The sequence below is a fragment of the Lissotriton helveticus genome, chromosome 10, assembly GCF_964261635.1.
Source record: "Lissotriton helveticus chromosome 10, aLisHel1.1, whole genome shotgun sequence".
Taxonomy (NCBI): Eukaryota; Metazoa; Chordata; class Amphibia; order Caudata; family Salamandridae; genus Lissotriton; species Lissotriton helveticus.
In genome coordinates this window covers 1007311899-1007324802 of record NC_136071.1, presented here as the reverse complement: position 1 = coordinate 1007324802, position 12904 = coordinate 1007311899, and the positions used below count along the sequence as shown (strand labels likewise).

General features: G+C 48.0%; 1 protein-coding gene across 3 annotated transcripts in view; it reads left to right on the top strand.

Annotated features, from left to right (window-relative positions):
- The window catches only part of LOC144784718 (uncharacterized), a 71516-nt gene extending 58967 nt beyond the window's left edge, over positions 1-12549 (top strand). For all 3 annotated transcript variants that reach the window (XM_078663684.1, XM_078663686.1, XM_078663685.1), the window contains one exon: positions 10428-12549. In XM_078663684.1, coding sequence (XP_078519810.1) covers positions 10428-10585 — 158 coding nt within the window. In that variant the 3' untranslated portion in view covers positions 10586-12549. The remainder of the gene's footprint in view (positions 1-10427) is intronic.
- Positions 12550-12904: the final 355 nt, after the last annotated feature.

The window sequence follows — 12904 nt, the reverse complement described above, 5'->3', positions numbered from 1 at the left end:
TCGGGAAAGCTCCCCCTTTTTGGAGCCAGGGCATCAAGGCCGTTATCTGAGACAGCAATTCAGGGGGCATTGAATCTAAATCCCCGCCTGGGACACCAGGTACCACTGGGGTTATGCCCAATGGCACTGGCGCAGCAGGCAAGGCGGGTGCCGGTTTCGGCAAGCCCGTAGCCGGGATTGGGGCCACCGGTGGGGGTGCGGACCCTGCGTCACCTGGCGGTGCGACAGGCACCGGTATCACAGGGGCTGGGGGCATAGGCATAGGTGTAAGCGGTGGTGGGATGACCGGCAGCGGCACGGCAGGTACCGGCTCTACTGGTCCTGGGGCGGGTGCAGCATACCTGGGTCTCTTGGGCTTCGACTTCCCAGGTGGGGTAACAAAATCCCCCCTTGGCAATGGCGCCGCCCTCTGGCGGACAGGCCTACCCGATGGGCCAGGGGCATCACCATGCCTCTCATTCAATCGTGCTTCCAGCTCGTCTACTTTCCCTAGCCGCTGTTTAATTTCCACCATCTCACGCATCATGGCCCGCATCATAGCCTCCATGTTGGACCCACTTTTACCACCCCGTGGACCAGGCATGATAAACCCCCAACAACCAGCTGCCTACTCTCCTAATATCACGACAGGCCAACCTTGTGTACCTTTCAGATGGAGGGTCACCAGGGGGCTTTCAGCACCATGCAATGGCGACCGCAACACTAGCGGCTTGTCCGCTTATGTAAGGGATGAGTAAACCTAATGTAGACCCACCCGGCGGCCACCAGGAGCGATGAATGCTAGCCCCCCGTACCCCTCTTACCGACCAGTCCCTCGTCCTCGCCTGCGATAATGGTCTGCGGTCCCGGTCCACACCACGTTGCGTGCTGGATGCTCTTACGTCCTGTCCGCTAGTGAATGGCCCCAATAATGTCGTTAAATTGCCTGGAATTAAAAAATTGTGTTATCACCGCGTATAAGCGACATTCAAAATAACACTCCTTCCAAGGCCAGGACAATTCTGAACCCGTATCTGCACTTATTCCTTGGAACTGTAAGGATATACACAATAAATCACTTAATAATTAAAGTTAAAACAATACATTAGTGAAAAACCTTTCAAAATTGTCACCTCGTTTTCAGAAAATTGCACACTTTGTGTCACATCCAGTACAATGAATTATAAATAAACACTGCAGTGTAGCGTGAAAAACAATTACATAGATGTACTTTGTGCAATGACATTAATAATAAATCACTTAAAAATTAAAGCAATAACCTTGTAAGAAATGGCCCCTTGTTTTACCATACACTTGTACACTTTGTGTCACTCCATGAACAACAAATTACCTAATCATTAATGTAATGCAGCCGTGAAAAACAGTTTCTTTCCTACAATATGTAAACTTTCACCAGGGGTCTCCCATCCAGGTGCTGCCCTGGTCGACCCTGCTTCACTTCCTTTCGTGTCACGAGCTAAATCAGCCTAATGTTCCTGCTTTGTTTTATTTAGCTCACCCCGGCCTTTTTAGCCGTTCCTCAGAATGCGCGCCAAAAATTGCCCGCTCCCGATGCAATAAACCGCTGCTTTCTTTTCTCTCGCAATTTAGGAGCAACAGTCTTTAAATGCTGGCGCGCTTACCCGGGATTTGAATCTAGATCCTCGTTTCCCCCAGGCAACCTTCCCGTACTCGTTACCGGATACTCCCGCCCCCACACGATACCTTACGGGCCTCAGAAACGGACCGCCTCGCTAGAATTCCTCGACAGGTCTTCACCCGGTAATCGCAACCGGCGAAGCAATGTTCCGTGCCTGGCCACACGAGGCTGTTAAAAGAAGACGAGTGATTATAAAGGCAAAAGACGCTCTCCGCCCTCACGAATGATCATAAAATCCAAAAAGCCGCTCTCCGCCTTCACGACGCGGCTGATCCTTCGCGGCGGCTCCGGTGCACAAAACCTGAAAAAGAAAGCAGAAAATTATAAAAAACAAAGAAGCCCCGAGCGCGGGGCACACCGTACTGTGAGGGAGCGTCCAGGGACAAGGGGGTCTCCTGGGCGCTCCCCACCTCTTTATTCCCGAGGGGCCAGGCGGGGGGGGCACGCCCCCCGGCCCGCCCCTCCTGTAGCCCGCCCCCCCTGACCCGGACCTTCTACCTTGTATCCGGGTCAGGGAGGCCGCCGGCCAATCGGTGGTGGGTCGCGCCCCCCAGGGCCCGCCCCCACCACCGAGAGACAACAATGGGGAAAGGGGGGGCGACGGTCGCCGCGCCGCCATGCGTGCGGGGGGGCCGAGGGCCCCCCCTTTTCATCTGCTCAAAGCAGGCAAAATGTGGGGGTGAAAACAGGCCCTATAATGTAGAACAGATGCAGGAATGGGTGCAGAAACACCGATTCCTGTGTTTTTTTACTGATTCCTCAGGGGTTAATCTGTTATAGGCTGGTATAACCTCATTCCAAAGGTACCGATGTTCGAGGGGTTTGTACCTCCAGATGCAGGAATACCAACGCAGAACTCCCGCATGTACTAATCAAGCTCTTAGAAATGAAAACGGCTCTCCAAAAACTTTGGCGAGAAAGGATGATCCTTCCACCATTCAACATTGCCAAAGTCACAGGACAACACTATGAAGTGGCTGGCAGGTGGCATGTCCTGCTGCACAAAAGTCCTAAATAAATAAAGGCAAAGATATGGCGGTTGCTTCAGAAACTGCTTCCAGGTGGATTGTTCACTGTTTAACGGCTATGGCGTGGCCAATGGGCATGTGCCAGAGGGCTTCAGAGTCCATTGCCTCGAGTAAAAAGCACTAGCCACCTATTTAATGAAAATGTCTATGGCTTGGTTTCTCTTCAGTCTATCTACAAGTGTTACTGTGAATACTCTCAGTATACTGTAGATGAGAGGTCTGGCAATCTGCTTGTCTTACAATGTCACTCGATGTATAATGTTGGAAATTAAAATAAGAATGAAAAGACAGGACCACTTCATACCGCATATTAGTATGCAGGTCGATCTTTGAGGATTGCTGTGGCTCCTCTATCCATGGAACAATAACAGGCAACTAAAGTGGAGTGCGTTTTCTAAATACTATTAAGAAACTTCAAAGCATTTCATCTATGGTTCTCGAAGTTCTTAGGGTCACTCCTGCCTTTGTGTATGACCTTTTCTGCTGCCATGCACATATCCATGTTCAAACAGGAAGCCATTGTTACCAGGGTTTTCAAACTCCCTTATTTTGTTAATCAGTTTCCCTCTGTGCCGCCCCACTCCATCCTAGCAATGCTTTGGAGTGCTTGGGCAACTCTTGTTCCGAGTCAGACTCCCAGCATGTCTGCTTTCACTAGGAAGACTAGCTCAACCACAAGCACCCTTGAGAGTATACTTGTGATGCCCAACCAAAATATCTGTAAACCAGCAGCAGACTTCCCACAGTGTGTACAAATATGTCAACTTCAGACTAAGCACATTGCCTCATCACATACAATCTGGATTGTTAGAAATATATATACCCTGTGACAGCTCTTGGTATAAACTAGCCTGGATCTGTCATTAATAGTACATTTTCAAGCATGCATCAGATCCTTTTCCAACTCTAAGTCCTCTAAATTCCCATTGTCCCTACTGGGATCATAGCCAGTTCAGATTGCCTGGAAGATTTTCAAGGTTTTCTAGATCCGTGCTCTCTGACTTCTAATCCACTCAGGGAGAAAGTTTGAGTCTAATGGTGAGAAGTCTGCTATCGTAATACTCAGATTAGTTGACAATGTAGGCCATGGTAGATCGCTAAGTACTTCTAGAATTGGCATTGGTGGAGACGGAATAAGGTTTGTAATTGATCGCATGATTTGAGCCCATTCTCCATATTTCCTCCAGCTTAGAGAGACCTACCTCTAACAGTTTCTCAAATCCTGAGAAGGCACTGATTTTACCAAAGAGCCTGTGTTCTATCCAAAGTAGTGTTTCCTCTGCATCATTCCGTGTTCACCCTATCATAGCAGTTCAAGATTTACTAGTATGGGTTTACTGCTCTTGTAACCTCCAGGAGTTCAGGGCTGCTGCTATAGAGTGGTGAAGATAAGCTTTGCTCCCCATTACTGCCCTGTCTATCATCAGGAAATCACCAGTCATTCACTGCCACTGTCGTGTGTCTGGTTGGGCCATTTTACATACGCACAGGTTTCTCTTAAGTTGTCTTCACTCGCACACAATTACTTTTAACACACATTTGTGGTCATGACAGTGCAGATTAGTTTCCATGAAACTATACTTGCTTATAAAGTAAACTTTGCAAGAACACTATCTAGATACCTTGAACATCACATGCAAGGTCTATACATACATTGTGCAAACGTGATTGTTTTCATTCATGCAGCGACACAGCTATCTATAGCACATAAACAATGGCATCCTGACTAGAATCTCGGTCCAAAGCAAGGATGCTTTCTGTTATAAATAAACAAGGATTTCCGGGTTTAGGGAGAGGAGCACTTGCTGTCATTTGCAAGGTCACTGCATGCTGAAACTTCAGCCCAGCTGTTAACTGATCCCTCGGCGAGGAATGTCCAACTTGTGACCATCACAAGGAATCTACATTCTTTCCCTTCAGGTAATGGGGTTAGATCATCCAATGGGGGTTCCTGGCAGAACACCTAGACATCTAAGTTAGGGCACGCGTAGAACGGAGTACGCTCTATATACATACATATATATTGTTTATATGCCTGCATATATACATTGTTTCAGCAAGAACTTTTCATTCTGTTCACTGTTCTTATATTGCTAATCACTTCCATCTGCTTCTGTTAATTAATCACTGCATCACATATCTTCTATAATGAATCACAATGGATCAATAAATATTGAAAATGTTACTGTGTATTCCTTGTATACTTCTTTTAGAGGTAGAGAGAACGAGTGACTGAGCAAAAAGGTTCTAGATCTGTTACCACGATCCCTGGGTTGCCATATTCTGTGGTTGCCAAAGCCATTAGCTACCTGTCTAGGTTTAGCGATGCACGTGGTTGCACTGTGGGCAAGCTGGTCTCTAGGACGACATATCCTGCAGGGGTGCACGGAATTAGTCTGACACCATCTCTACAATTATGTTGCCCAACAAAAGCATAGTTTATTTCTGAGTTTCATATAGCGCAAACTTGACCGGAAGGTATCGGGTTAGCCCTATTTTCTTTAATGATCTAACATTATTCTACTCATGACATGCTTTCCCTACAAGGCAGCATGCCGCCTGATTTTATATTTTTAATAGTAATGTATTTATTCAATTTACAGTGTGGTCTGCTTTAACTATAGCAGCCAAGCTTATTTATTTATTACAGCGCCGTCCGCTTTAACTATTGCAGGCGCACATATTTATTTAATTTACGGCACGGTCCGCTTTCACATTAGCGACCGCGCAACAGAACCTTTCTTTATTTATTTTTTCTTTTTGGGTGAAAGCGTCCCATACCGCGCTTTCACTTTAAAATGTTGGCCGTGCCCCTTTCTTGAGACGCTGCTCACTGTAACCTGACTACAGTGAGCAGCGTCTAAAGAAAGGGGTGTACTCACCATTAATGTGTCTGAGTTTGAGTTATTGGCATTATAAATAACAATGCCTTTTATATGTGCTACTTTTAAAAACACATAAATAGAGGGGGGAGTGGCTAACCGTCATGGCTGATCGGACGAGAATCCAATCAGCTCCTCGCTAGGCCCAAGTGCATCAGTGGTTCCAAGCGCTCTAAATGCCCTGATTTTGGCACAGGGGCTCTCTCGCTGCTTCCTGAGGGACGGCGAGCTACTTCCGAGACATGAGGGACAGCGCGCAAACGTCAGAAGATACCCTCGGGACACTCCGGACGCAGCGGCACGCCCATCCCCGAGCTCGGGTGAGACATCATGGCGGCTGCAATGTTGAAGAGCGGGAAAATATCTTGACGCCACGAGTCGCTGCCCTAGCTGCCGGAGCACAGAGAGCAGGGAACAGAGTCTGGTGAGCGGATGGGTGTAGGGGGCTGCCCACGTTCCCTACATATTAATAAAAGACCAGCAGCAAACCAGCAGAGACCGCTACCGCCCTGAAGCAATCACGTCTACTCGCGTACCTTCTCAGAGGCGGCATCCCCTCGATCCACACGAAGCAGGGGAGATCCCCCCTAAGGCGGCGACTGTGGATTCTGTGGGGCGACGGGGGGGCCCTCCTGCATATGGCATTCCCGCAACGGCTCGAGTGCCTGGCCCGAAGATGGCAGGCGCCGGGACTCCTAACGCTTAACGCCAGCGGACCAAGTCCTTCCACGAGACTGGCACCCTGGGGGGTCGCCTAATGAGACTGCAGCAGGGAAGCTCCCGATCTTAGCTTGTAAGGAGTGGGGGGCTTGCCCTTCTGCTTCTCCTTCCGAACTACCTGTTTCCACGCTCTGCGCTGCCTGACTTAAAGAAGGCGGAATAGTCCCTGCAAGATCCTATACCATAATGAGTCACTGAGCCGGACCCCGCTTTTCTTAGTAGCGACGGTGTAGCACCAGTGGGGGCCTCAACAGCAGTGACTTGCCATTTTCCGGATGGAGTGACCAACAGGCAGCTGAGAGGAGGCAGCTGGAGCAGGACCTGCAAGCTCCTATCACGTGCCCCGGTGAGACTTCCTATGACAGAGGACTTTGGCTGCGCCAAATTGAGAGGGGTTACCCAGAGTTACACATTACCTGCGCTGCTTTGCGACCTGGAGTGATCTACAGCGGCAGTTGACCCTGAGATTGACCATATTGCTAAGGCCTGTCCCTACACCTTAGAAGGGGCCCGAGCCCATCCACGCACAACAAGTTGGACTTGGATACGCGGGCCACGCATAGAGACAACTGGTTCCCTGAGCCTTCAGCTCATTGGAACTCCTGGGTGCCACCTTGCCGAACCCCTGTCACTGACGACTAGTACTTCACCGTAGCTCCGGGCCCCCAATGACCCTACCGGGTACACAAGGCCCTTTATAGACAGCAAGGAGGGTCCCTATGCCACCCAAAAAATCCCAGACGCCCAGGGTCTCCATCTTCTTTTCCCCAGCACCCACGGGGACATAGAGGGTCGATCCCAAAACCCCCCAAGGCACCTTGGCAATCTCCAGCGAGAAACTGATGGCCACATTTAGAGAGTTCAAGCAGGAGCTGCGTGACGACATCAACTCAGACATTGGGGCCTCCCTTGATGCATTCAAGTCGGAAATGGGGGATCGACTGGTGGCCCCACAGGCGGATGTGGATTCCGTCCAAGCCCGCACCCTCAACCTAGAAGCCAACCACCAAGACCTGGAAGAATGCATGCGACCGTTGGAGACCCAGTGTGAAGACTCAGTGCGCAGCTACAGACCATGTTGCTCTGCTGTGAAGACTTAGAAAATCGCTCCCGGTGGGAGAACATCCACGTGAGAGGCCTGGAGGAAGGTTGCAAGGGACCTGACCTAGAGGCCTTCATGGTGGGGCTCTTCTCAACGATATTGGGGGGACTTGGAACAGGAGGTATGCCTCGAGCGGATCCAGAGTGGGACCCCGGAAGTCCTGGAGACACCAGAAAACCCTGTGACGTGTTAGTGAAATTTAGCTCCTTCAAGACCAAAGAACGGATCCCCCAGAAGGCACATACTATGGATAAAGTCAACTTCCAAAATGCGGAATGTTCACTCTACCAAGATGTGGCCCAAGCCACGTTAACCAGACACCATCAATTCCGGCCAAACACGGCGACCCTGAGAGACCGGTAGGTGCGATATCGCTGGACTTAACCTTTTGGCATGGCCTTCACCTGGGGCAATAAAAACTGCCACTGTACTTACTTGGATGAGGAGGAAGCTATCCTGGGCATCGAGGTGCCTGCCTCAACAAACGAGACGCCAGAAAGAAGTCCGGAGGGGAGGTGAGGACCAAAGAAGAAAGGAGGAGGCCCCTTGCTTCAACAGCAAAGGTCTGGCAATACTCTCATGGGTTGAAAACTCTAATTTGTGATGGCACTCAGTCAGGCCGGATCCAGCACTTATGTTTCAGCGGAAAGAGGCTCGTCAACATACCGCAGTCCATTGTATGCAATAATCTGTCAACCTACTGACTGCCACTGATTACTATACTTTCCATACTCACAAGACATTCAATGGGCCACGGCGATGGAATTTTGTCCCACCCAGTTGTTTCTCGCAACGAGGTCCTCCTCTATGACCAAGGATCTTCAAGAGCAAGATGTTGAACTGCGTTGGACTCTTTTTTTTCTAGCTACTATCCACACTTTGGAACTAAGGTAAAGGGGAGGGAGCATACCGTCCGGGTGGCGGGAGAGGAGAGAAATGAGCCTAGCCGTCCAGGTACCGATGTCAAATGACAGGTTTCACTTGCTTATCGTGGAGTGTTAAGGGGCTGAACTCTCCCAACAAGCGACAACGGATCTGGAAATTCCTCTGGGACCACCAGGTCACAATTGCCGCTCTCCAGGAGACACATCTTCCCCGCAAAGACGAACACCGCTTGAAATATAGGGCATTCCCCCAAATCTTTCGCTCCTCGGCACGTACTAAACACAATGGGGTGGTGCTCCTCTTTCATTCCTCTATCCCATTGTGACACCAGCCACTCACACTGATTAGGAAGGGAGATATGTGATGGTCAAGGGGGAGCTACGGGGCAGGAGCTACACCTTTGCAACACTCTATGTGCCCAACTCCGTCCAGCATGACTTCCTTAAAGCTTTTCTATTCACCCTGGGAGACTACGCCAGTGGCAATATAATACTACTGAGAGATTTTAATTTAATCTGGAACCCGCATTTAGATACTACACATAGCACAGTACGGCAGAGAGGGTCTTCAGCCAATCGCTTCTGGCGACGCTACAGGGTCTGGGTCTAATATACGCCTGGAGGGCCGCACATCCCACGACACGTGACTACTCCTTTTATTCCCACTCACACATATTCTCGCATCGACCACGTGTTTCTGAGCCAATCCCTCCTCTCAATGGTATTGAGAACACAGTTTCAGCCGATATGCCTCTCGGACTATGCCCCCTTGGACTGGCCTGCTCCCCGTTCCAAATACTCCAGATGGTACTTCCCAAATTATCTGACTAGAGATCGACTCCTCCGAGACGAGCTCCGACAGGCAATCACAAATTATTTCGAACTCAACGACCCAGCCCATACCTCATTAGCCAACAATTGGGACACCTTCAAGGCAATCATCAGGGGGAAGTGTATAGAACTAGACGCTGCAAGAAGCAACGCTCGGGAGACCGCCTCCTCCTAGAGAGCGAACTACTTTCCGTTGAAGAGGACCATAAAACCTCCCCTTCGGTACAAACACTCCGCAAGGTGACCCAAGTCAAGGGGAAACTTCAAGCAATATACACAAACGGGGCCGAAAAGACACTCCTACGCCAACAAGCACGCAGCTACGAGGTGGGCAACAAAGTAGGGGCACTCCTAGCGCGCCAATTGTGGCTCAGGCAAGAGAAGAACTATATTCAAAGGGTAGACGATGGAGGGGGGGCGGGGGGTGTCCACACCAGAGTGAAGCTGACGAAGCCAACACCTTTGGAGCATTCTGTCGCGAGTTATACATGCCGGATCAACCCAATCTGCAAGACCAATACCTTGAAGGTCTCACCCTACCTCAGGTACTCGCCTCTACCAATAAAGGGCTAAACAGCCCCATCTCCGCTGAGGAGGTCCAGAAAGGCACCAGGTTTGGATGGACTGAATGACCCCTTCTATCGTACCTTTGCGCCGGACCTCGTGCCCCGTCTAGTGACACTTTTTAACCACATTGCCTCCACCCAACAAGTGACTCCCTCCATAGGAGAAGCCCTAATCACCATCCTCCCCAAACATATAGGCAGATTGCGCTCCTCAACCTGGATGCAAAACTATATTCTAAGATACTGGCAACTCACCTGGACCACGTCATGCTGTTCCTAGTCCAGGTCGACCAAGTGGGCTTTATCAAGGGAAGACAAACCCATGATAATTTGCGTAGAATAGTCCACCTGATTGAAAAAGCACAACGGAAAGGAATTCCCACGATCCTTCTCGTGCTGGACGCAGAGAAGGCCTTCGACCGGGTGGACTGGGCCTTCCTAACCCACACTCTGCATTGTTTTGGCTTCGAGGCACCTTTTATTGGTATGATTGGACCTCTGCCTGCCCTTAAAAAATGAGTATGTCATAGGGGGTTCAGATTCCATTCTCTGTAATAGGCACCAACACCCATGTTATCAATATCCTTAGGGTGAGGCTATGTGAGGTCACGGTGATTGTGCCTCCTAGGCATTACTGTGTAGTGTCATCGACATGTGTGGCAGTTGCATTCGCTGGATGTATTTTGAAAGTATGCTGTTCATTCTTACTCTGTCTTGCATATAAAAGATGTTGGGTTCCTAAAGATTTTTTTTATGTCTCTTGGTTTCCTTCAAGGTGACGTTGGACAAACCCTGTATGAAGAACTCGCCTGCCAGTTCCAGAGCGGCCTGACGCCAGAAGACCTACAACCTCAATTTGAACACAGAATGGGTTCAGACCACTTGGAGACCTGTTACCTTATATTCAACATGGACCAGGAATCGACGAGCTAAGATTCAGTGTGAGGCGGAGAAGTGAACTGGTTGAATGTCTGTCCGCTTATTGTCAGTCTTAGGGGTCCACAGTCTTAATTATAACAAGATACAAATTTACAATAAAATAAATCTACTGCAATAATGTAAGCATGTACTTAATACCTATCAACTGATGTGCCTCCATCAAAAGAAGTATAAAACTTACGAACGTGCACCGTGATGTGCTGGGACTGGCATTAGAACGGGGTAATATCCTGCAGTCGATAAAGTTGTTTTTTTCTTTTGTTCATGAATAGATCTTTTGGTCTTAATTGCATGTTAACATTATTGCAGGCGATTTTTTTTATTGTTGATTTTTATGTAGTAGACCTTTTTTAATCCTAATCATGAACTTGAACCTGCGGGGATTATTTTTTGGAGGGGCTATACTTCCTCATTAGCAGAGTCTACTTAAGTACTTGGAATAAAGAAAATACGAAATGAAATGCACATTTCGTATGAACTGAAATGAATACTCCATAGTGGAAGCACTGTTCGTGTGCCTTTTTTTTTTTTTTTGTTGAGTACAATCTTTTCTAAACTTGCAGTCACTTGTCGACTTCTCCACACACGACCCGCAACCATGATGAGAAGATTTTTTCAACTGGGTTTTTTGGTCTTTTGTTTTTTTTTATATATATTTTTGGAAACCTAGGTACTGATTTCATAGAATTCAGCTGGAACTTTGGTCGTGCTGTGGGCAAGTATACTGATGTCAGCAATGAATATCTTAGCGTTTCTTCCATGCCCCACCTTTTATACAGGAGTGAAGTAGCAAGCGTTTTCAAACGAGTGGATCAAATTCATGGCCCAGGTCAGTGCTTAATTTGTAAAAGAAATAATATGTGCCAGGGCCCTGGCCAGAACAGTGCCGTCATTGCGGTCAATGACAGTACCAAAACAACTCTTTCACCTGTAAGTGCGACAGTTCCGATTATTCACGGTCCCCAAGACGAAAGGAATGGGTGGGGAGATAGGTGTTAGCAGTTTTTAATGTATATTGTATTCATAAACAACCGTTGTTGTGCTCATCTTTAAATTAGATGAGCAGTGCTACTATGTGGCAGACTGTGATATGTGTGTTTTTGACAATTAAGTGCCAGTGCCGAGCACCGAAAATAAAGAACTGGTCTTGTGGTGGACGCATCAAGACCACACACCCTTGGGTCTTCAGCACTCCTGCTATCGATGGCATTGACCACGGGCTTCCGAGAAAAACTTTGGGCCCGGTACTTATTCTTTTACAAATTAAGCACTGAGAAAGACATTAAGCCATGGACATGTCTCATTTGACTAAAGTCATCTAAAAATAAAACTAACATGCTCTTGAGTCAACGGACTACCTGGGCCAGTACTTAATTTGAGCCGGTGGTTGCAGGTGGGACCCATCTGCACAACATTTTCGTCATTTGATTTTAATCCAGAGCAATAGAGAGAAAACCCCACAAGGTGAAAAGGAGGAAGTGATAGACGGAAAGACTGTGACAAGGGAGAAAGCAAGAGTGTGGGTAAAAGGGTAGGGAGTGTCTTCTTAGTTTACTTGCATGAAATGGTCAGACCCAAAACTGTGCTACCTGTTACCAGTGCATTAATATAATACGTTTTATATGGTATGTCTCATCTGTTTTACTGCTTAGATTATAGGAGTTGCACCTACCTGAGGGTGGGGCATGTCCGTGTGTTTTATTTCTCTCTCGCTGGGAACCCACAGTGCTGTGGTATGATTGCAGTTGTACACCGCTTGCAGTGGTGTTCTCGGGGTAGGGAACGTTGTTTGAATGTGGATGGAGCCAGCTGGTTTGTACTTAGGAAATCTTACACAGATTTTATATAGAAGCAACTAGTTATTGTTGATATGGTCGACTTGGATGCAAATTATGTTATAGTGCTGGTGTAACAGTAAATGGACATATGTGTACAGTGATAAAAGAAAGTATATTCTCTCAAGACTCTCTGGTTTTTTTAATAAGACACATCAAACCTTTATCTAGTCCTCTCCAAGTCTTAGAAGATCTATCTAACCTTTCCCCCTTCCTTTGTTAATGCTCTGGTCTCAATTACCAATTCCTCTGTTTACCACACATTACATGTACCATTCATGTTTAACTCAGTTTATAATAAGCATCTGCTTTTGTGCCGACCTATGGTTCATACATCAGCCTGTAGGATCAGTGCTCCAGCTCATATATTGAGATTGATGAAGGTACAGAGGAAGCCCAATTAGCCGCCCGACAGACATCCATAATGGAGATCCCATGTGCAACTGCTCCAGAGGCAGCCATGCTCCTATTGGAGCAT